This window comes from Penicillium vulpinum (genome assembly GCF_028829585.1).
Source record: "Penicillium vulpinum strain IBT 29486 chromosome Unknown utg000004l_segment0_segment0, whole genome shotgun sequence".
Classification (NCBI taxonomy): Eukaryota; Fungi; Ascomycota; class Eurotiomycetes; order Eurotiales; family Aspergillaceae; genus Penicillium; species Penicillium vulpinum.
The window spans coordinates 1,891,640-1,914,464 of record NW_026643244.1 but is presented as its reverse complement, the minus strand read 5'-3'; the positions used below and the strand labels follow the sequence as shown (position 1 = coordinate 1,914,464).

The 22,825-nt window shown below is 46.8% G+C and overlaps 12 protein-coding genes across 12 annotated transcripts; 7 read left to right on the top strand and 5 right to left on the bottom strand.

Annotated features, from left to right (window-relative positions):
- Positions 1-316: 316 nt before the first annotated feature.
- On the top strand, positions 317-731 carry N7479_009274 (uncharacterized protein; the record flags this gene model as incomplete). Its single annotated transcript, XM_057256967.1, has 2 exons — positions 317-620; positions 670-731. 2 exons carry the CDS (start codon positions 317-319, stop codon positions 729-731), a joined length of 366 nt encoding a protein of 121 aa, XP_057104425.1.
- A 423-nt stretch (positions 732-1,154) lies between these two features.
- Positions 1,155-2,042, top strand: N7479_009273 (cytochrome b561 domain-containing protein; the record flags this gene model as incomplete). The annotated part of the gene is made up of 4 exons (XM_057256966.1): positions 1,155-1,287; positions 1,338-1,372; positions 1,426-1,488; positions 1,548-2,042. The coding sequence occupies 4 exons, from the start codon at positions 1,155-1,157 to the stop codon at positions 2,040-2,042; spliced, it is 726 nt and encodes a 241-aa protein (XP_057104424.1).
- A 754-nt stretch (positions 2,043-2,796) lies between these two features.
- N7479_009272 (Aminoacyl-tRNA synthetase class II (D/K/N)) lies at positions 2,797-4,005 on the top strand (the record flags this gene model as incomplete). The annotated part of the gene is made up of 1 exon (XM_057256965.1): positions 2,797-4,005. The coding sequence occupies one exon, from the start codon at positions 2,797-2,799 to the stop codon at positions 4,003-4,005; it is 1,209 nt and encodes a 402-aa protein (XP_057104423.1).
- A 500-nt stretch (positions 4,006-4,505) lies between these two features.
- Positions 4,506-5,236, bottom strand: N7479_009271 (uncharacterized protein; the record flags this gene model as incomplete). Its single annotated transcript, XM_057256964.1, has 2 exons — positions 4,506-4,525; positions 4,672-5,236. 2 exons carry the CDS (start codon positions 5,234-5,236, stop codon positions 4,506-4,508), a joined length of 585 nt encoding a protein of 194 aa, XP_057104422.1.
- A 506-nt stretch (positions 5,237-5,742) lies between these two features.
- On the top strand, positions 5,743-6,743 carry N7479_009270 (uncharacterized protein; the record flags this gene model as incomplete). Its single annotated transcript, XM_057256963.1, has 3 exons — positions 5,743-6,010; positions 6,064-6,189; positions 6,262-6,743. 3 exons carry the CDS (start codon positions 5,743-5,745, stop codon positions 6,741-6,743), a joined length of 876 nt encoding a protein of 291 aa, XP_057104421.1.
- Positions 6,744-7,777: 1,034 nt separating this feature from the next.
- N7479_009269 (uncharacterized protein) lies at positions 7,778-8,362 on the top strand (the record flags this gene model as incomplete). The annotated part of the gene is made up of 1 exon (XM_057256962.1): positions 7,778-8,362. One exon carries the CDS (start codon positions 7,778-7,780, stop codon positions 8,360-8,362), a length of 585 nt encoding a protein of 194 aa, XP_057104420.1.
- A 3,954-nt stretch (positions 8,363-12,316) lies between these two features.
- On the bottom strand, positions 12,317-14,066 carry N7479_009268 (Peptidase T2 asparaginase 2; the record flags this gene model as incomplete). Its single annotated transcript, XM_057256961.1, has 3 exons — positions 12,317-13,289; positions 13,368-13,768; positions 13,833-14,066. 3 exons carry the CDS (start codon positions 14,064-14,066, stop codon positions 12,317-12,319), a joined length of 1,608 nt encoding a protein of 535 aa, XP_057104419.1.
- A 485-nt stretch (positions 14,067-14,551) lies between these two features.
- N7479_009267 (uncharacterized protein) lies at positions 14,552-15,433 on the top strand (the record flags this gene model as incomplete). The annotated part of the gene is made up of 1 exon (XM_057256960.1): positions 14,552-15,433. One exon carries the CDS (start codon positions 14,552-14,554, stop codon positions 15,431-15,433), a length of 882 nt encoding a protein of 293 aa, XP_057104418.1.
- Positions 15,434-16,042: 609 nt separating this feature from the next.
- On the bottom strand, positions 16,043-16,967 carry N7479_009266 (Major facilitator superfamily domain general substrate transporter; the record flags this gene model as incomplete). The annotated part of the gene is made up of 3 exons (XM_057256959.1): positions 16,043-16,233; positions 16,315-16,381; positions 16,491-16,967. 3 exons carry the CDS (start codon positions 16,965-16,967, stop codon positions 16,043-16,045), a joined length of 735 nt encoding a protein of 244 aa, XP_057104417.1.
- A 783-nt stretch (positions 16,968-17,750) lies between these two features.
- N7479_009265 (uncharacterized protein) lies at positions 17,751-18,327 on the bottom strand (the record flags this gene model as incomplete). The annotated part of the gene is made up of 2 exons (XM_057256958.1): positions 17,751-18,076; positions 18,216-18,327. 2 exons carry the CDS (start codon positions 18,325-18,327, stop codon positions 17,751-17,753), a joined length of 438 nt encoding a protein of 145 aa, XP_057104416.1.
- A 213-nt stretch (positions 18,328-18,540) lies between these two features.
- N7479_009264 (putative serine--tRNA ligase DIA4) lies at positions 18,541-20,133 on the top strand (the record flags this gene model as incomplete). Its single annotated transcript, XM_057256957.1, has 1 exon — positions 18,541-20,133. One exon carries the CDS (start codon positions 18,541-18,543, stop codon positions 20,131-20,133), a length of 1,593 nt encoding a protein of 530 aa, XP_057104415.1.
- Positions 20,134-20,716: 583 nt separating this feature from the next.
- On the bottom strand, positions 20,717-22,399 carry N7479_009263 (uncharacterized protein; the record flags this gene model as incomplete). Its single annotated transcript, XM_057256956.1, has 2 exons — positions 20,717-21,865; positions 21,935-22,399. 2 exons carry the CDS (start codon positions 22,397-22,399, stop codon positions 20,717-20,719), a joined length of 1,614 nt encoding a protein of 537 aa, XP_057104414.1.
- Positions 22,400-22,825: the final 426 nt, after the last annotated feature.

The window sequence follows — 22,825 nt, the reverse complement described above, 5'->3', positions numbered from 1 at the left end:
CAACAAAGAAGATGATACGCCTTTGTGCTGCAATGGCTTTATTAAAAATGTAAATCCTTTACCTCGAACAAAACCAGGTCAGCCGTGCCTTGTTTAGATATAAAGAATCCGATCATAGTCATTGTTGCTTTGTTTCTCTTTGACCAACTACTCGACTTGAGACATAAAAGGGACCGGATGTACCATCTTCATATCTATCACCAACCACTAAGTCTTCAGTAAGTCAGATCAAAGGCCACCTCAAAACCACAACCACAAGTTCCAGCTAAACCTCTCAATTTACTCTGTTAAACACCATTTAGTTCCTATCAAAACGATGTCTTCACGCGCTTTTCACGGTACGTACGAAGAGGAGCGCCGCCACTTCCTGACTACGCTGCATGCTCAGATACACATTCTCAGAGACAACCACAATGATGGCGTGGAGATGGCCATCGATTCTCTGAATCTTCTCCTTCGACGAGTTAATGGCCTGAGAATCGCCGGACAGGCTCATTTCAAGCACGATAACACTAGTTGGACATCCAGATGTAATAAGATTTATCACCGAGTGGAATATTTTATAGATGCTCTTCGTTCGGACCGAAGCAGCTCCTGCAGAGTCGCCAATGATATTGAGAGTATGTTACTCTTTTTGGACTTTTGTATCCCTAGAAGTATGCAGTACAGGATTTCGCCAGATCGAGGCGACCGAAGTGGTGCCCCGTCGCCTGAGCCTAGGCGTTGATTGAGGTGTTTAGGTGTTTATATGAATGAAATGATTCAGTCAGAATATTTTCCCAGTAATTGTATTCAAGAGTAGTGTAGTAGTATTAGTATGGTAAAATGACCACGTACTTGTGAAACTCGATATTGATTTAGAGTAACAGAGTAACATAGCCTGTGATATTTTCTTTTTGTTTGCTTTTTCCGCCAAATCAGCTTTGCAGCATTTCAGTTGCAATTCAGCTTCCGGAAATAGGCGGATGTTATCGAAACGTCATTGAGAGCGACAATCGCGAATAATTCCAAAGTAATCAGTACTTTCTGTACTTGCAGGTATTAATTTGGAAGAAGCAAGAAATGCAAGGGTTATTGGCCACCGCCCTCAGTCACTTTCTTTGTCTAATCTTTTCGCTGACTTTTTCTTATAAGCATCACTCAACGTTCTCATAATGGCCTCGGCAACAGGAATTCCGCAAGATCACCCAGAAACAATTATATCGCGAGATGATGAGCCTCTATTGGGCGATCCAGGCGATGTTACACAAAAGCCCAACGAGATTATTTATCGGAATCTCTTCACAGGTGAGCGTGAAAGCCTCTCGATCGAACCCCATGACTGACTCCAAACTCAGGAACAGCAAGTGTTGCACAAGCGGGGATTTGGATTGTGAGGGCATTAATAAACACTTCAGAATGTCACAGAACTAATAAATAACACAGCTAGCTGCGCTGGTCTGGCAGGGCATCTTATCTCTGCCCCTCTCGTTTTTCACCCCGCATCCAGTAAGCAGGTGAATTGGCGAACAAAATATCCAACAGACACACTAACTGGAGATTTCCAGCTACTCGGCGTCTCTGCCCTTCTGCTTCAAGTTCAAGCAGCTCTTATCTTGCAACCAACTGCCACCCCTCAACAGAAGCGTACTGGTACTCGCATCCACTACTCCTTACAGCTGCTTAGTGTGATTCTTTTTGTATCTGCCTTTGTGATTATCGAGATCAACAAGGGTTCTCATCCGCACTTTGTTTCTCCTCACGGCATTCTAGGGCTGGTTACTTACATCACTATCGTGCTGCAAGCTGTGGTCGGTGTCATCCAGTACTTTTTGCCGGTCACCGTCCTCGGTAGTGTGGACGCTGGGAAGCGCATTTACAAGTATCATCGCTGGAGTGGCTATGTTTTGCTACTGCTGGAGATGGCGACTGTATTGGCGGCGACGCAGACCGACTACAACTTGAAGGCGATTCATATCCCTCTATGGGGTGTAATTGTTTCTGTTGTTTTGATTCTTGCTGGAGTGGGTGCAAGGATTAAGAAGCATAAATTGGGGCTGTGATATGGGGGATTGAGAGAGGATCTAAGAGAGCTGCAGACTATTGATGAACCGAATATATGAACTTGACGATATAAACGATATAAACGGGAGATCCGTTAATTGCCATCTGGTAATACCCCTAAAGAGACATATTATAGTGAACCTAGCGCATGCAACTGTAGTTCTCCTATCATAATGGTGTATTTAATTTTATTAATTTGTATGAAGAAAGACGACCTGAAATTTTGTATTCGAGGCTCGTTACTGGTCAGGGTTAAGGTCAAGCCTCCCGGTAAGATCTAATTCCTATTTGGGATGCGAACATTGTTGAACTTCAGACGGCCACAACTCCCGCAATATCGCCCAAATTAAAAGGAAAATCTATAGAGATCAAATATTTGGATTGCATATATGTGGTCCATGTTAGTGGATCATGTCTCCATCTCATTTACCCTACGGAGTATAGATTCAGTCCGATCCATTTATGCAAGGCCTCCACTAGCGTAGTTATCAAAAAAATATTCGTGACCATTCGCGTTCTCAAATCCGTTGAAACTAAAGGTATTAACTGTGATAAGACCTCCGGCTCATTCACTACGGGCTGCGCGGTGTTGGTGGCCTTGCATACTCACTCAGCTTTTGATACTCTTGCAGTTCGCCAGCGGCTTTCGGGTAGGCAGTTCCAAAATATATACGTTACTTGAATACCGTCTGAGATGGAAGTTGAATCAATCAAATTACTCACCTAGTACATTTTCCACCTAATCTTCACATCATGGAAGTCCTCAGCATCCAATCGAACCTGGTTCCCACACCTCGTCACCAAGCTCTAGGACATCTCTACCTTACATCGAAGAAGCAAAAGGTCGATGTCAAAACAACCGAGATCATCCAAGATGAGAAGACTCCACACACAACTGAAGAAAAACACCTCGTTCCGAAGCTATGGCAAAACCCCCAAACCTATGCGGTGCAGGCTCTCCACAGCCCCTGGCACCGTACCATGCTACGCCTCCAAAGCGCCCTCTTCCACGCCTCCATCGACTTTTTCCGCCAGAAACTAGACTACGAGTACCTCGTCGTTCCCCTCACAACTGGTAGCATCAGTTCCCCAATGGGCCTAGGCTCCGACTCGCAGCCTGTCAGTATCCAACTGAACAACAAACCAACCTACCTCGCCGATTCCCAGCAATTCCTTCTCGAGTACGCCCTTCGGCTCCAAGAGGTGCCCCGAGGTGTGTACTATGCCGGCACATCTTGCCGCGGTGAAGACCACGACGCAACCCACCTCAACCAATTCTGCCACGTGGAATGCGAACTTCTCGGCGGCTTGGAAGCGGGCATGGATGTTGCGAATCAATACATCATTAACCTGACCCAATCGCTGCTCGCTTCTCATGGATCCGAGATCGCGAAATACGCGGGTACAACATCGCACATGCAACAGCTCCTCAAGCTCTACAGCGCAAACAACAACTCTTTCCCCACTATCACCCTCTCCGAGGTGCTGGCACTGCCGGAATTAACGAATGAAATGTGGGAATTTGTCGTTCCTGGAGATCCAGCATATGGACGACTCCTCACGCGCAAAGGCGAACAAATGCTTATCGCCAAGTTTGGGGGCGCATGCTGGCTGACAGAAATGGATCATTTGAGTGTGCCATTTTATCAGGCATATGTCCCAGGCAGCCCAACTCAAGGGATTGCCAAGGCGCAGTGTGCAGACTTCTTGCTCGGAATGGGGGAAGTTCTTGGATGCGGGAATAGACATGTTTCGGTGGATCAGGCTATGCGTGGCTTGGGTGAGCATGGTGTTAATCCAGAAGACTATAAGTGGTATCTGGATATGCGGAGAGAGAAGGAGTTGGATACGACTGGGTGGGGGATTGGAACGGAACGGTATATGTGTTGGGTGTTGGGACATGATGATGTGCGAGATGTACAGATTTTCCCAAGATTGAAGGGACTGGAATGTGCACCTTGATTTTACTGATCTATTTTACAGCTTTTGCTCTGCGTGAATGTTTTTCTCATCTTGTTTTTTTCTCAAATGTTTCTTATTTTCTTTATTTGGTTAGGTACATGTATTGTTGGTTTAGTCGAGGACAAGGCATACAAAAGGACAAAGTAGTGTACCGAGGCATTGCTGCTTGCTTGCCCAGGCAGTTTGTCAGAACTCTTTGCCCCTCTGTCTGTCAGGCCTTTGTTTCTTTAACCTGAAGCCATATAGATAGCTTCAAGTTAATAGTGATCTCCATCGCGATACTCATATTCATCACTCTTTGCTCCCTCTCCACACGTAGATGCTACATGTATCATCAAAGGAAGAAGGTACATTGTTATGTACCTACTTCATGAGAGTGATTTTTTACTGTCAATCTCGGATGGCTTAGAGGCATCGTCTTTCTTCTTGGTACTGCGTCTGCAGGGGCGAGGAAAGAGGTTATTCTGCGAAAACTCATGGATCTTGCGATGATGTTCTTTCTATAAATCCGTAATTAAACCTGTTAGTATGCCAAGTTTTTTTATTTATAGAAGAAAATCTAATTCGACCAGGGCGGCATACCATATTATCTTCAAAAATTAGCACTGGGATACTATGAAATGGAGAATATAGGATACACGGGGTATGAAAAAAAAAATAACATACCAACTCGGCTGAACACCCGGGTACAACCCAGTGACTCCGCTGCAGAGCATTTGATCATTGGCCGATGAGACCTCATATGCCGCTGACAATCCTTGCTCGACGAAAACCCAATTTTGGACCACTCACAGTCCAGTTCCTTGCAGAAGTAGGTTTTCTGATGGGAACGGTAATGCTTTCGCAGGTCGCAGGCCCGCATAAAGACCTGATTGGAGAGGCATCCCGAGTAGTTGCAGCGCCAATCACCATTAGTGTCCTGATAGCCTATCTCATAGATATCGGGAGGCGTCCAGGGCTGCGGATTGGCTTGCGGTGGCGAAACAAAGGAGTTCGATGGGGAGAGAGATGGCAGTGCAAAAGAACCGGCCTCGGAGTTCCGGGCTTCTTCATTTATTTGGGACCAGAGGAGGTCGAAATCAGGGTCTAGCTGAGTTGGTGGATCGGTATGATTGATGATATCGTTTAAGGTGACCATTTCATCTGGCCACGAATCCCCAGGCCATGAATTACCAGGGTTGGATTGGTGAGAGAGGTCGAAAAGGTACTGAGGGTCAGAATAAAATGACATCGTGCATTGATGCAAATACAGGGGTACCTTGTAAGGATAGTATTTATAGTATTCTATGGCCCATCATAAGACAATTCCAATTTTGAAGATATCAGGCCCCGGAATCCCGACGGGATCCCTGTACTTTGCCAAATAAGGAAAGTCGTTTGAATAGAAGCGGGCAAAGGGGGGCAAAGGGGGGTAAAGGGGTCAAAGGGGGGGGTAAAGCGGGCATCTACCCGTCCGCAAGTGGACGTGCGGATTCTCTGTGGATTAGTGCTTAGCACTAACATCGGTTTCATTAGCCATGGCTTAATTATGGGGTTTCTCTCGGCTGCAATCTATTTAGTGCATGTAGTAATTGAACCGATTATGCAAGGCCCGTCACTCGACATCCCTTCAGCCTGCCAACGATCGTATGCTTCCATGATAGTGATCAGTATGGGATTGGAAATATATATGTCTACTCCATATCATGTTAGTTATCGAGGTCTAATTTACATGGTAACGTTGGCTCGACGGAAAACATGACTCCCCAAGTCCAATACTCCCCATGCTCCGATTCAACCGATTCGTTGGAGAAAGATAATAATCCAGAAGAGTGCGGATTTCTTTTTCCATCCAACAATAGAGGCCCCAAGTGGGGACCTCGATCCAGCGTCTGGTACCAGGCGCTATCTGTTACAGTATGCGCCCTGCTAGCAGTCCTGGTGATCCTCAATGGACTTTTACTATTCTGGATAAAATCTTCATCCCTCAGTAATCCGGACGGGCCAAGCCAACTGGATTATTTTCGTCAGTATCGAATCGCTATCTCGAACTGAAGGGTTTACTGAAACACACAACAGTTTACTCCCCTTCCGGCGAAAAGAAGCATCCGGAGATAGTGGAAAAAATATACCATGATTATCATGATGACTTCTTGAATTTCAATACAACGATATCTCAACAACACTGGCGAAATCTTTTCCCTGGTGAGTCCCTTCCTTCCTCTACTTCCAACTCCACCTAGCTCATCTTACTCACATATTGGTGACAAAATATAGTGGGAGAAGGCATGATTGGCTTGACCGACCAGCAAGTCATTGATATGGATGTACATCATTCTGTTCGCGGAGTTTCAGATCCGAATAGACACATCTATATGGTGGCTGCGTTTCACCAACTGCATTGCCTGGTGAGTTCTTGTTGTCACCCCACACTAGTGCAATTAGTGACTATCACTAACTGTGGGCCTTCCCATCAGAGCCAAGCGCGAGCTATCATCATGCATCTCTTCCAGGACCCAAACTACACCATCCGTGAAGCCACATATCATCATACTATGCACTGCGTGGACATTGTACGACAGGCGTTAATGTGTGCCTCAGACTCGACACTTATTTGGAAGGAATACGATATCAAATGGCCTGGGGAGGGAGGTACAAGGGTGTGCCGGAACTTCGATGCTTTGACGCAATGGGTGGTTGACCACCAATATGTGTCCGAATCATTCGACCCCGCTCTCTTACCCCACACGGATTACTGAAAGCTCGGTATTTCTCTCTTCCTGTCAATTTACAGGGGGTTGATTCCTTTGGCCCCCTAGAAGGTACTTTTGTTTTTTTTGTTCTAGTGCTAGTTGCATAGAACATGCGGAGTAAAAATATATGAAGTGTGGATTATTTACCCGACCCAATTCGGACGCTACTTATCCGTGGACCCTTGCGGGTCTCACGCAAAGGCTTTGTCTACATCTTTATACAGAGTGTGGTTTACATGGAATATAACGCTTTATGAATACTGTAATTATGTATAAATACAGCCTAGAATAGGTAGGAGTGATAAGATTCAGCAATAAAAGTGCACATGTAGCCTAGAGCAGTAGTTAAAACAGGTTTCACTGAACCTCGGAAGGATTCCGTGATTGAATCACATGTCAAATCAAATAAGCCTAGAGGATACTACCTAGATACGGATTACTATTTATTTCGATGAATTCCCATATCTAAGGAACATAATCCGGCGTACTCCACAAAAATATGATTAGACTCAGCCTTCGTATTGGACCACAGTGGGGGCGAGGTCATACCGGGTAGATCTCCGACCTCCGGCTTAGCCCACTAAAGCTAGAAAATAGGTACTTTTGCTTCTGTGGATAGAAATGATAAGGGGAACGACTATTAGTAGCATGATGATTCGTCCAGATAGTGGAGGCCTTGCATAACTGCGGAAATAAAGTAAAGATGTTAACCCCAACTTCATATCCCTGTAAACATGCCTTATCCACATGCCTCGGCAACAAATTGAGATATCTTGTGTACTTTTGGTTCCAAGAGATGTATGATAATGCGAAGGATTCACCTCGGGGCCTTGCATAACTGGAGATAATTTGCCTTGTCAACAAAGAATCCAAATCACGAAGTTACGTTACATCTATTCAGATGGATGTCTCAGGGTTTCAGGCTAGTAGCTCAAGCTAATTAGGGTAGTTCTGAGAGCCCGTCTCTTCTCCCAATCAACTTCCCCTTCTCCTTTCTCTCTGGCTCTTGTAACAAACTTAACAGCATCGCCCCTAACAACATGCCCGGAACAACCCCTCATCCCCTCATCCACATCAATGGCTTCCCCGGTGCCGGAAAGTTGACCGTCGCCCAACACCTTCTCGAGCGTGTTGCCCTCTCAGCAAATCTCAAACTAATCCACAACCACCTTCTCATCAATCCCGCCGACGCTGTCCTCCACCGCACCCAGCCGGGGTACCAGTCACTTCGGCGCGCTCTGCGCACTGCTATTTTCTCGTCCCTAGCGACTGAGCCCGCGACCTTCAATACAACCTATATGTTCACCGACTTCCAAACGGCAAATCAACAAGGTGCTAGTGTGTGTGCAGAATACGCGCAGGCCGCGAAGGATCGAGGATGTCTACTGATTCCGATTGTTTTGACATGTGATGAAGATGAGAATATCAAGCGCATGACGCAGTCGGAGCGCGAAAAACATGCAAAGCTTATGGACGTGGAGCTGCTAAGGATGTTTCGCAAGGGAACACCAATTTTCGAATTTAGCGATAGGAAGGAGTTTTTGAAGATCGATGTGACTCATCTGGAGCCCGAGGAGGTCGCGAAGATTATTTGGGAGCATGTTTTGCTGTTTTATCCTGTTTGAGTAGTGGGCAGGTTTAAAATTGAAATTCGCATTGTTATTCTCCTACTTGAAATGCATAGAGAGGAGAGAAGAATGAGTCTGTATGCTATGGCAGTCTCCAATCGAGTTTCCCCATAGTAAATTTTGCAGTGGTTTTTGCAGTGGTTTTTGCAGTGGTTTTTGCAGTGGTTTTTGCAGTGGTTTTTGCAGTGGTTTTTGTAGTGGTTTTTGTAGTAATCTTTTTAGTAGTAGTAAGGTATGTATCGATATATATGTAGACAGATTGTCAAAAAGCGGATTTTGTCATATTTTACTAGTTAGATTTATGCATATTCATTGACCTCATAACTACGGAGTACCTTGCATGACACCAGATTTCTGTCAGTATGCTTAGCCCTGGAGACTTCGCAAAGCCCACAAATGGGCCCTACCTTCGAAACCCGACCCAACCCACAGCCTATCAGTGGGGGCCCATAAGGCCCCATTAAAGCCCATCCTAGGAGGCCTCTGTAATCGCTGTATTACGACCTTCCACTAGGTATATGGAGTAAATTTGGAATCTAGGATTATAGTAGCTACACAAGTATTTATTTCAATTTTGAATAAAATCTAACTGGTAGAAACCCAGATATCATTTATCTTAATATTTTGGTAAGATATATATTTTGGGTTTGTATAGGAGTTCTACTTTCTAAGTGAACTTCTGTAATTTATAAATTATCTAAATAACGCGCTTTTTTAAAATTTTAAACGTGGCATAGAGAGATAACTAGTGATTGATTCTAAATCATTCAAATTAAGAAAATATTACCTTTAGGATAAGGCTTAGAAACGGGGGTAAAACGAAGGGTAACTTTAAAAACCCTTTTAGGGGGTTCAACTTCTGAATTCTCGGTATATTTGTACTGTTTGGAGTTCATTTGGGGGCCCATTAACCCGCAGTGGGCTTCTACCTTAGGCCTATACATTTGCGGGTTGGGTCCTGGTTGGGCTTTGGGCTTTGTGGGCTCTGCGGAAGTCTAATACTTCACAAGACTGCGGCTACCTAGGTACCTCTACGTAGTGTTTTTTTCTCTGCCGGGTGGGGCTTTTCTATCTTGGCTGCCGCCGCTTTTATGAGGGCGCTCAGAGTCCGACTCAGTGAGTAAATTTCTGTCCGGACTCAAGCTCAGTGAGCTGCTCAATGTAGTCACGTGACAGTTTTGTGAGGCTCTCAGTCGCTGAGACGACCAACCTCCACCTCTGCTCGTGCCAGGGGAATTCGCTGACGGTCCCGACAAGGCAAGGATGGAAGAACATTGATTCTGCCGCTCAACAAGTAACGATAAACTTCACATTCAATCAAGTGTTCATCTTTTCACACATGCACAGGGAGGCCAGCAACAACCACTTATTGTCATACTTTTTCAGCGCACATACTATCATTCATATTCCCCACTATGGACAACTCAACTCAACAGATCCGCAGCTACGTTATGGGCTAAATTCGAGTTGCTCCCAGACGTTGTTGCAGGAACGATGCGAATACTAGGTGATACCCCTAATAGTATTCTTGATCCGAACAATTATTTAGAATCCATACATCCATTTGCCTGGAAGGTGCAAGACAACCTCCGTCAGTACGATAGGAATACCAAGACTTGCTTTCTTGCTGTCACGATCTACCCTGGAAAGCACTCCTATTTTGTGGTCGACCTAAACAACACCGATTACGACTACCAAACCGCCCATGAATGCAAGACACCAGTACCGGTCTATGTCCTCCGCTTATCGAAAAGAAAACCCACGATCTTCCGAAAACCAGAGTTGGATGGACAAATCGCAGAGACTCTTCGGGTCATGCACAATAAACATGGCCAGGATCCCCTACCTTTGTTTGACAATTACTGCGACAAGAATAGTTATTACGGCAACCCACGGAGCCTCCAACATTGATCTTGGCCTAGTTATGTTAGTTAACTATATTTAATCAGATAAGTATATACATTTATACATCCCAATTAAGCTTAGCGTCATATATTTATGTATCCCGACGAGGGGTCGCTGCGGGTCGTGGAGGGTCGGGTGGAGAGTCCAAGATCATGGACCACCCGGAGGGTCACTGCCAGGTCTACCCTTGGCCCTTGGACTCTTCACTCCATGTGCTCTGATACCGCATCCACGACCAACCCGAATCTACCACATGCATCACATTGTGCCGGTCTTCCCAGTCACTCGAAAATACATACCTGTCATGAAGTCTTTACCCACTAGCCGTTTTCCCACCAAAACTGACCAAATTTAAGCCCTCTTTTCTTTATAAATTTATATATTAAGACCCTTTGGATGGACCACCCTGACAACGGATCCCCTTTCCTAGACTTCCGCAAAGCCCAACTTTGGGCCCAAGCTCCGGGCTCGAAACCCGACCCTCAACGGGCCGGGGGTCGAACTTTTTGGGCTCGACCCGGACCCCGGCTCGAAGGGGGGGCCCGTCGGGCCCCCCCCCCCCTAGGCTCGAAATTGTATAAATATATGGTCTTGGCATTCATAAAACTGCTTAGTTATTAATGCTGTAATCACTGTATCTCAGCTTTTCCTAGGTATATTTAATTTAAATTTTAAATATAGAAAGAGAAAGAGGGTTGAAATATATATATTAAATTTAAACTAAATGCGACCGGTAGAAAGTGAGAGAATATAAAAAGTAATAAAATTATTATTTTGAATTTGAAGATATATATTTACTCACTATACTACAACTGCAATTTTATATGAACTTCTGTAATTTATTTAATTTCTTAAATAACTAATTTCTCTAAATTTAAACTGTAATTTATATATTTAAATCTAGATCTACTATTCAGAACTAAATTGATTTAAATATTACATTTATTAAAGGCTAAAAAACAGCCTCTAAACATGCTGTAAGTTTCATAAATCATATGATCCGGAGGATTAGGCTCGGATGGCCCCCCCCCTTTCGAGCTGGGGGCTTAACCTAAAAGCCCGAAACCCGCTGCGAGCTTTGGACCTAGGCTCGAAACCCGACCCTTTTGAGGGTCGGGTCGGGTCGGGTTTCGGGCTTTTCGAGCTTTGCGGAAGTCTACCCTTTCCAAGGAAACCCTCCTATCTCACGTAGTGTCCACTGCGGAGCCGTGGATACGACCGGACCCACTCTATCCTATAGCCGCAGCGACGTCGTAGAGCTCGTCCTGAAATAGTTCATACGATATATATACTCCTATCCGATATTTATAGAAGCTCGTGATGATAATCGCATATACTATTTTCTGTATATATCCAGACTCTATAGAATAAGACACGGCGGTTGAGTCAAGGGTAAAAACAACTGTCGAGTAGCCGTATGATACAGTTATGTCGTCTATATATAGAAAACTGAGACTGTTAGTGTATCTCCAGTTACACACCTATCCTGACTCATCTTCTGAATCTTGTTCTCTTGGGATTGATCTAGCAAAGCGCCCGCATGAGCCGAGTACCTTGTAGATTATTAAGTATCCTTGGCAAATCAAAAGCCCATTTCATCTGATTCGTTGGGATGTCATAGTCTTTGAAGATCGGAGATACTTTAGGAGATCGATCGATGAAGTAACACCTATTTCAAAATAGTGGTTGTTTCCCAAAACATCCTACAATGATGTTAAGCCTCTAGATATAAACTTTTGAGATCATTGAGGATAAGAAGTGGTAGCCCCCTCAGGAAACGACTGAATTCCTGCTTAATTTGTTGTAAGATACAAGAGCTGTGCTACCATTGCTACAGTGATTCGCTCCATTTAGTTGCTTGTATCGGACGTACCTGGCACGGCATGACACGGTATTCATTCTTTTCTGTCCAATAACAAAATCAAGAAATCAGTGGTATTTTAACGGCGCGGGACATCAAGCAGACCTCACCGACGACATCGAAATACTACCTAGGTAGCGAACCAGAATGCAATGGCATTTCCAACTCGCTTATCTATCAACTGGCTAGCTTGATGAACTTGTCAAATATTTCGCTGCTTCGCCTGCTAAACGCCCAAGCGTAATCATGTCTGTCGCTTTTGGTCCCAGTTCCGCGGTGAGATATTCCGGAAGTGAATCACAGAAGATCGCTGGCCGAGGAAATAGGGATGGGCGAGGATCAGTTAATAAGATAGTGACAAGGCCTTTTCGTTGGGGATGAACCTCCAGTTGTGGACGCGCTGCATCAGGTCCTACCTCTTGTGATAGAACCTGGAGAATACCCCAGATTTCAAGGATAGTCTGGGAGTATTGCTGTAACTCTGTGGAGAACAACCGAGTTTTTTCCGGCCGATGGATCTTGACCTTGATCAACTTGTCAGCGACATAGTGAAAATCTGCACTATGACCGTTGTTCAAAGGACGAGTGGTGGTGTGGTTTCCATCTTTGAAGGTTATATCCGTGGAGGTAGGGGATAGCAAGAGCGGGAATATAAATGTCGAGGGGGAATCCCCAGAGGTTATAAACGCAATATCAGAAGCCTGATAGAAACTCTGTACCTTCTGGACCACTCTTCTTAGTTGGATGAAGAAATCCACGAATGCCTCAGCCTTCAGGGGCAACACAGGCTTTCCCGACCGGGGATGAACCACAATCTGGTTTGGAAAGGTCGGGTACTTTACCATCCCAGCTTTGATCTTCTCATCCTCGAAGATAGTGAGTTGGTTCAAGATCGGAATTGTTGACCTCACAATCCCAGCCTGCCCGGAGTGTTGGAAAGAACTGGCCGATGCGACTGCAAAAATTCGACTATTACAATGGATTGATATAGATCCAGATATATCCACTGCAATTACTCCGCATGAAGAATCCGGGTAGAGCTCAGCAGATTTCAAGATTGCCTTCTCCACAGCATCATTCAGCTCGGTTCCTGACCGCGCTGCAGCTGCAGCTCTTCCAGCCACAGTGGCCTGGAGTATGGCATCACCACTTCCACTGCTATATAATTGAAAATGGTGATAATATCAGTATTGTTCCTCTCGTTTGGCGGACATAGCCATGTTTAATTTCACGTACCAAACAACCGCTACCCGATCATCAGCATAGATTCCTGCGCCAACAATCGCCGTATCCCCAATTCGTCCTCTATGTTTGAAGGTAACTCCGCCAGTAGAATTGGCGGCCGCAAGATTTCCCTGAGTATCGAGGGCCACCGCACCGACGGTGCCGTGATTCTCCACTAGCTTGTTCATCTTCGCCTCCCAGTAGAGTCGACGGCTCTCGGTAGTGAAGTAGGAGTTCTCTACCATATCCAGGCCATTTGTCTCCGCTAGCTCATCGGCTGCACTCCCAATTACCAAGGCTGGCGCTGGGAAGTCCAACATTTTGTGCGCCAGTTTGATGGGATTCTTGGTGCGTTGCAAGCAACCTGCTGCTCGGTACCTACACGTTCGACCGTCGATCACAGCTGCTTCTAACTGTAGCTTGTTAATTCTTTATGCATTTATGGAGAGAAATAAAGGACTGGTACTGGGTGTTTACCTCGTGGAAGCCATCATTATTCAGAGCAGATCCCTTGCCAGCATTGAATTGCGGGTAGTCCTCTAGGGCAGATACTACTTCGGTAACGACTTTCAATGAACTTTCTCCGTTCCTTAATTGAGCTTTGGCTGAATCGATCAAACATTGTAGGAAGGCTTCGGTTTTCTCTTGGATACCAGAGTCTCCCGCCCAAGAATCGGCAGCCCCAGCATGGAGGGCGATGCTGTAGGCCATTGATTATTTATCTGATGTTGATGAATGAAATCCTTAAAAGCCGAAAAGAGTCGTGGAAACTATTCATCTCTAGGAGGAATATACAAATTTTCTCTAAAGTTTCGGGGTAGCGTTCACTAGAAACAACAAAACACGGCCCAAGTGATATTTGAATGCAAGGCCACCCACTGCGTCGGTTGGATAAGCTCCGGGCAAATCGGAAAACCTAGGGAGAATAAACTAAGGGCTATAGCGAAATTATTGCTCCGACAAGTTTGTCTAGAATATCCGCCTCCCTCCAATTGCGCAGGGCCACCACCATATACGGAACAGGATAGCAACTAAACCCAACAGGATACTTCCCCTCACTCAATGCATCCCTCTTTATCAATGGTTTAGAGATATAAGAGTCTTGAAGATCCCATCATTCAGTCTCACTAAATCAACATCAACAATCTCATTCTCATCCTCTATTCCCTTCCCACGTCATATCAACAACCGACAAGATGAAGTCCCAAGCCGTCCTCTCTGTTCTCTTCGCCGCTTGCAGCGTCATGGCCGCTCCAATTGATAACCAGATCAACGAGCTGGCCTGCACCCTTTCCGGTGACATGGCCTGCGCCGGTGTTGTCGAGAAGCGCGAGGAGCCCGAGATCAACGAGCTCGCCTGCACTCTTTCTGGCGACATGGCCTGCGCCGGTGTTGTCGAGAAGCGCGAGGAGCCCGAGATCAACGAGCTCGCCTGCACTCTTTCTGGCGACATGGCTTGCGCCGGCGTTGTCGAGAAGCGCGAGGAGTCCGAAATCAACGAGCTCGCCTGTACCCTTTCCGGCGACATGGCCTGCGCCGGTGTTGTCGAGAAGCGCGAGGAGCCCGAGATCAACGAGCTCGCCTGTACTCTTTCTGGCGACATGGCTTGCGCCGGCGTTGTCGAGAAGCGCGAGGAGTCCGAAATCAACGAGCTCGCCTGTACCCTTTCTGGCGACATGGCCTGCGCCGGTGTTGTCGAGAAGCGCGAGGAGCCCGAGATCAACGAGCTCGCCTGTACCCTTTCCGGTGATATGGCCTGCGCTGGTGTTGTCGAGAAGCGCGAGGAGCCCGAGATCAACGAGCTCGCCTGCACTCTTTCCGGTGACATGGCCTGCGCCGGTGTTGTCGAGAAGCGCGAGGAGCCCGAGATCAATGAGCTCGCCTGTACCCTTTCCGGTGATATGGCCTGCGCTGGTGTTGTCGAGAAGCGCGAGGAGCCCGAGATCAACGAGCTCGCCTGCACTCTTTCCGGTGATATGGCTTGCGCCGGCGTTGTCGAGAAGCGCGAGGAGCCCAAGATCAACGAGCTCGCCTGTACCCTCTCGGGTGATATGGCCTGCGCAGGTGTTGTGGAGTAGGTTGCTATGATCTGTCAACAGGTAGGTAAGAACAAGACCTCCCTGTGCTGCGTTCATTGTTAATTGTTTCTGCAGATGAATTGGAGGATCAACCTATATCATGAGAGATGGAAGTTCGAGATTCGATGGCGGGTGAAAGTGATGAAAATTGCCGATGTTTTTGTAGATGGAGACTAGTTGTACTGTGATTCGGGTTCTTAGACAAGGCTGGGAATGTGAACTCTTCGTTTCTTCATCTAATTCATTGCTCTCACACAACTATGCAGATGTCTTCCGTTCTAGGCCTTGCTCTTCTCAGTAAATAAATATTTAAATTTCATGGAAATGCGAAACTCTTAACCTATCTCCAAATTGTTCAAAAATTCAAATAATAGTATTTCATACTTTATGAGGAAAAGACAAGGATTAGTGCTTTGGAATAAACGATGCTATAGGTCTGATACCTGCTCACCAGCTGAGAATTACATCCTACCTAGTGAAGCACGTTGAGTGCTGGATGTTCATATACAGACTTTTTTTTGTATAGATTATCAAGATTTTCCTATTTGAACGTGATGAGAAAGCAGATAGATAATAAGACTAGGTGTCAGGTTTTCTCAAAAAAACACTTTATCCTCTTCTCACCGGATCCATTTCCATCTCCGTATCTTCTTCCTCGTTATTTAGCCCAGTCTGCTTGCTATAGGTTCCATCTCCAAGTTCCTGCACACTGATGCCTCTGAGGCTGAGCATAATCAGTATTGTCGACAACACGCACAGTCCAAACAGGATGGTAAATCCTGTTGAATACGCATTGACAACTGTTACAAAGTCAGCATCATTTCTTATTTCACGCCCTGGCATTTTAAAGACAAGAAATAAATAGCTTAGCTTCATCATACCTTTTGATCGAATCGATTCCGGCAAAGTAGGTATTAGCTCAACCTTCTGCCGCGCCAGCTCGATTGCCTTTCAATAATTGGGTTTAGTTCATCTCACTTCTCGGTTTCATTCACATAAAAATGATGATTTTCGGAAGAAAGAAAACATGAACGGGGGTAATGCACGTGGTACATACCTTTCGGGACTCATCATCGACCTTCTGGTGTGTTAAAGAGAACTCGAAAGCATTTTGCAATGTTGTCGTCCCCAATGCAACAGCAATAAACACACCCAATGATCTCATCATAATGAAGCACCCGTTAGCGACAGCATGGTCCTCCTTGGTAGAGGAATTTAGAAGTGTCAAAACCGTGCTAGGGGCCATCATACCCACGCCCAGAGTCGGGAAAATCAGAACTAGATTATATATGTAATCCGGTACACGGCTATGAGCTGAGGTGGAGGCAACCGCAAGGAAAAGACCCAGGACGCCGATGCCGAGCAGCACTTGGCTTCCGCGGAGAGTATAAACAGGGGTTTTTAGTCTAGCGATAACCGATGCTGTGATAACGCTAATAATGGTAAATGATACCGATGGGATAATGAGGTGAAGACTGGCTTGCTGGGATGATTCGAGCAGAACGGATTGGAAGAACAACGTAGTATGGTACATTATCTTGATGCTATGTTAGGATACTCCAAAGAGCGACACGAGAACCACTTACCAGGTAGTTGATCAGTGAAAACATGAAGCCAGTCACCATCAGGCTTCTTGTCGGGCTAGAGGTAAAGAGCTGAAGAGGTAAAATGGGAGATTTTGCTTTCTTCTCGATCATTATGAAAAGCCCCATCGAGGCCATCAGGAATATGCCGAAAGTAATCACCATAGGATGACTCCAAGGAAGTGTGTTTCCACCAGTAGTTAGAAAAGCAAACAGCAGGATCAAAGTAGCCAACTTTAGTATGAACAGCTGTTAGATGGTGGTACTCTGAGAGAAACGCGCTTGGTGCATTACTTACTAGGAGCACAGATCCCCACCAATCGTAGTTATGCAGGGATGCCAAACTCCGACTGTTATTGAAACCATTAATGGCCATCAAGCGAGTGCGAGATGGAATAGAGACCACTAAGAGGACGAGGGCTGTAGCTGCGAAAGGGATTTGGGCCTTTCACCGACAAGAAAGGTGTTAGCAGTGATCAGAATTTCTCTACATCAGGTCAAACGAACTTTGTATACCATGCTCCAGCCGAATCGCTCCACCAAAAAACCTCCAAGTGCTGATCCAAGTCTGAAAAAAATAGTGTACCGTCAAAATAAGATCATATAGTGAGAGATATAATGACATATGACTTACCCTGAGCCTATTCCGTAGACAGCATAGTTCATCGACTGGTAGTACCCCCGTTTCTCTACCCCGACCACATCGGTCAATAAAACCGACCCTACACAACAAGTCAGCCGCATCTTCTTGCCATCACTATGGTATTGAGAATATGAGTACCCATGGTCATAACCCCCGCTGTACCTAGACCAGAGACTGCACGCCCGAAGATAAGACCAGCCCATATATCTGTATTGGCGCATACAACTAATCCACTTAAAAAAAGCACCGAGGCAGTGAGGTATGGTATCTTGCGGCCGAGATGATCGGATACACGGGCATATAATGGTTGGAATGTCGTGGACATTAGAAGGAAGGCGTTCACAGGCCATGACGAGAGATTTGTTCGACTGAATGCCGATGCAACTGCCACATGTGATGATGCTGATAGACTAGAGTCTATAGCCGTGGACTATATTCAAATGAGCCTTGTGATATTGGCAGACTAAATCCATCATTGCCTACCAGGTTTGATATGAGAATACCTAAGAAAATTTCGTTAAAAAATGCATATTTTCCATTCACATTTATGACAGACCTGCAACGAGTATGATCGTGTGAGATTTAGATAGATGTCGTTTGCTCGGAGCTTCCTTTGGCTCTTCGTTGATGAGGGTACATGACGCCTCGGTGCGTCTGTCTTCATACATTTTCGTGCTACATCCATAAAAAGGGAGTATGTATGGATATACATCAAAGCATTGACTTCGAACTCTGCAAATCTCATTACTGCTGATGTGGGTGGCCTTGCATACTTGCAAGTTGGAGTATGGAACATGCAGATCTCTCAAAGGGGTTAAGGCGGGAGATCCACTATCCACCACTTATGGCCTGTTCTCTTCTCTTCTTCCCCTCCAACTCCAATGGCACTCTCTTCATACGTCTGCTTCAATTGCAGGCATTCATATGGATTGAAAGCATCTCTGCGCAACTTCTCCACCGCCCGACGCAATCGAGACATCTTGCGACCTGCGACAGCTCCGAAGCCCACGCCGGACGTCAAACACATCCGCCAAAATGCTGACCTCTACGCACAGAACTGCATAGATCGCAACTACGCAGGTCACGCTGGTTATCCTTCCAAAATTCAACAATTATCAGAGGAGGCTAGACAGCTTGATCATGATCTGAAAACCCCTCGATCCCGCATCAAGCAACTCGAAAAGACCATCGCCAAGTTACACATTGCGACTCGGCAAGAAACAGGCGATGCAAACATTAACGAGAAGGGCCTGAGTCCGAGTGAGGAACTTGCCGAACTCAAGCTGGAAGCTCAGCGCCTAAAGGATGACTCGCAGTCCATGACAGAGCGCAAAGCAACCTGCACCGAAGAGATCAACCGACTAGCCCTCTCCCTCCCAAACCTCTCCTCCCCATTCACACCGATCGGACACGACCCAACTCTCGTCAGCTACATCAACTTCAACCCAAAAGAACCCCCGTCCTGGACCCAACAATCTCAAACCGAGCTCCAAGCCCGATCACATGTCACGATCGGCACAGAGCTCAACCTCCTCGACTTCGCCAGCTCTGCCACAACAACAGGATGGGGCTGGTACTTCCTGATAAATGAAGGCGCAATGCTTGAACAAGCACTCGTCCAGTATGCGCTTAGCATAGCCCGACGCCGAGGCTGGAAAACTGTCGCACCACCTTCAATCGTCTACTCCTACATCGCTGAAGCGTGCGGGTTCCAGCCACGCGACCAGCATAACGAGCAGCAGGTTTGGTCCATCGAGCAGAACGAGCGCGACAAAAACACCAAACCCCAACGGTCGCTAACCGGCACCGCGGAGATCCCTCTAGCGGCCATGTATGCCGGACGCGACATCAACGCCTCCGAGCTACCGATAAAACTCGTCGGTGCGAGCCGTTGCTACCGCGCTGAGGCGGGTTCCCGCGGTGTCGACACTAAGGGCCTGTATCGCGTGCACGAGTTCACTAAGGTCGAGCTGTTCGGCTGGACGGATAGCGTGGACGGGGCCGTCCCGAGCTCGGACGACATTTTCAACGAGCTGTTGGAGATGCAGATGGAGATCCTCACAGCGCTGCATCTGCCCTGTCGCGTACTGGAGATGCCGACTGGGGATCTTGGTGCTAGCGCGACGCGCAAGCGAGATATCGAAGCGCTTTTCCCGTCTCGTCTGCGCGCGGCGTCGAGTGGTACTGCTACCCCTGTTGATCCTGAGATTCATCATCTAGAGTCAGCTTGGGGTGAGGTTACTTCTACTTCTATCTGCACGGATTACCAGAGTCGTCGGTTGGCGGCTCGAGTGCGCGGTGGTGGCGCTAAGGAGTCAAGGTTCCCGCATACTGTGAATGGGACTGCTATGGCTGTTCCGCGTGTATTGGCTGCGATCCTGGAAAATGGGTGGGATGCTGAGCGGGGTGTTGTTGTTATCCCTGAGGTTCTGCGACCTTGGATGGATGGGATGGAGAGTATTGGTCGGAGCTAGATGGGAGGCTGAGGGATTGTTCTCGCTCTCCTGGTAGAGAGGCTGTATATTATGTACTTTTAGGCAAGTTGTGGACATACACTTCATATATTGCAAGTCGCTTCATTTGACCTGTAATATGAGAAGGATAGATAGTTATATTCATGAATATTGCATTGCGTGTGATCTTTTGGTATCTCTAAAAACATGGACAAAAATGAGGCCTTAAGATCCCCGGCCCCTGCTTTATTGGGAGCAGGAGAGAGGAAGGATAGAGCAAAGTATTAAAGGAAAACAAATCAAGTCAAATCAAATCAAATCAAATCAAACCAGAGACAGAACCATTCATGACTTCGTGAACACATGATTCGGAAACAAGGAAAACAGCATAAATCAAGTAAACATCACATCATTGCACAGAGACAGGAGGACAACCTGGTCTCTTTCGTCGGATAAGACCAGCAGCCTGAGAAGGAAAGGCACAGGGGGGGAAAGATATAACCAAACGCCGCCGAAAAACTCCAAGTAAGGCACAGGTATCCCAAAATATGATGAGCAGGACAAAATGTAAGCCAAATACATAAATCCCAAGATGTCATCAGGCTTATTTCCAAGGCAGATCTATATCTTCAACACGGGTGCATGTCAGATATGGCAATCCTATCGGGGTATTCTCACGAGGACCAGCGATGCCAGTAGGTGGTTGATCTGGGCTTTTCAGCTCCAACTCGAGGAAATTACGCATCAGCGGCTTGACGATGTCCCGTGCCAGTTGTTTCATTTCGTCCATCTTGCGCGCGAAGCGTTTCAAAGTCTCGCGCGTGTAGAGCGAGCCAGCAGAGGATGTAGGATGGAGTTTGAGGAAGCGCTTTAGCTCTTCGTGGGGGAGGTAAGCCTGCGCAGAAGAGGAGCCGATCAATCTATAGATACGCGCAGACGGGTCTGGGGATGCAGTTGATCGCGGCGTGGTTGTTGGGTGCGATGCTGATGCGGTAGGCTGGGCGGGACCATCGCTTGGGCCCGAGTTCTTGAGAATAGGGGCAGGGGGCGGCGTAGTGCTTTCTATGAGCCATTGGCGGAATAGAGATACGGCGAGCCAGTCCAGGTAGGCGTTTGAGGGGCCGACACGTTCGCCGCGCGAGGTGGTTAGGGATAGGCGCAGGAGCTTGGATTCAACGCGAGCTTTGAGGTCCTCGAGATCTTCTACTTTGTCTTCAATCAAATCTAGGAGCGAATCTGGTAGAGGCGCGTAGGAGCCGTTTCGCAGACATGGTAGGGCGGCGGGCCACTGGCCGACGACGTGGATCAAGGCTTCGGAGAAGATCACCCGGCTGCGAGCGAGGTATCCTAGCTTCAGGTAGCTCGGTGGGTATTTGGCGATCTGTTTAAATAGACGAGATCCAAAGCCGAGTAGGTGGTGGTCCACACGAGGCCCCGTCACCGGAAGCGCGTCGTACATATCCGCCAATGCGAGGAGGGATTTGCACTCTGTATATGCCGAGGCGATGTTGACACTGTTGATAATGGGGGCATGATTATAAAATATCCGTAGTAGGTTGTCATAGTCACGTATTAAGGGATCGACGGCGACAGCGTGCTCTCCGGTCTGTGGTAGATTGGCTACCGATTGCATCCCTGCTAGGTTCGCCATGGATCGAAAGAAGCCTGCCTGGGCGTTGGACGGTTTGGTCATCGTCGGAGGAGATGCAGCTTGGTCGCCATCGACATTGAACATGGGGGCATAGGTTGGTTGCTGTTTCAACGCGCGATATTAGCATTGTCGGCAAGATGAGGTTATGCGACGCGCTGGCGCAAGGCCTACCTTTTGGACAAGGATCGCCTCTTCATCCTCCGCGCGATTCTCCCAGTCAAGTTCATACCGCCATCGTCTCTTTTCCGGTCGCATCGAGTGTCCATTATCAGAGGGTGCCAGTGTTGACCCGTTCGACAAATCATCATCCTCACTCAGTCGCGACAGCGTCCCCTCCGGCTTAGACGGACCCGAGGCCATCTGGCGCGACCAGTCCTCATTGGTACTTGCCTCGAAGAAGCCTGAGCATTGTGACAATATCAATCGGTGGAGGAGATAACGCTTTTCCTGCGATCCGGCGCGGATCACGACCTCAGTGTCACCCGTGTATGTGAAGATGGGGAAATCGTTCGAGGAGGGATGTGAGGAGCCGCCATGGTGTGAACGACCAGAACGATGTCGTCTGCTCGAAGGACGCGACACCAGTGAAGCTGTGCTTTGGTTTGTACGATCAACGATCTGAGCTTGGGAGACCATTTTGGGGATTTGTTGACATATGCGAACCGTGGGTGCTCAACACCTGTCAGCATAAGTGGGTGGCGACATTCGACACCGAGGATGGAAATTGGAAAGGTAAAAGAAGTACCCAAATCAAAAGAGGTAGTAAGAAATAAAGAGAATAAAGAGAACCAAGAGAAAGAGAAAGAGAAAGAGTAGTACTTTCCAAGGCTTTCCCCGCCAAAACAAGTAAAAGAAGTAAACTAAAAGGTATAAGAACGAAACAATAGAGTCATACAAGGTCATAAAGGGGGTAAAGATACATCCTGGCAAATTTCCCGTTTCTATCAAAATCCAATTACAACCTCTAGATGATACATAAATAATATACAAAGTATTAATAGGCTCTTGGATACTACTGTATGAAATGTGGGAGACCGCAAGCAGCTAATAAGTGGCAAACCA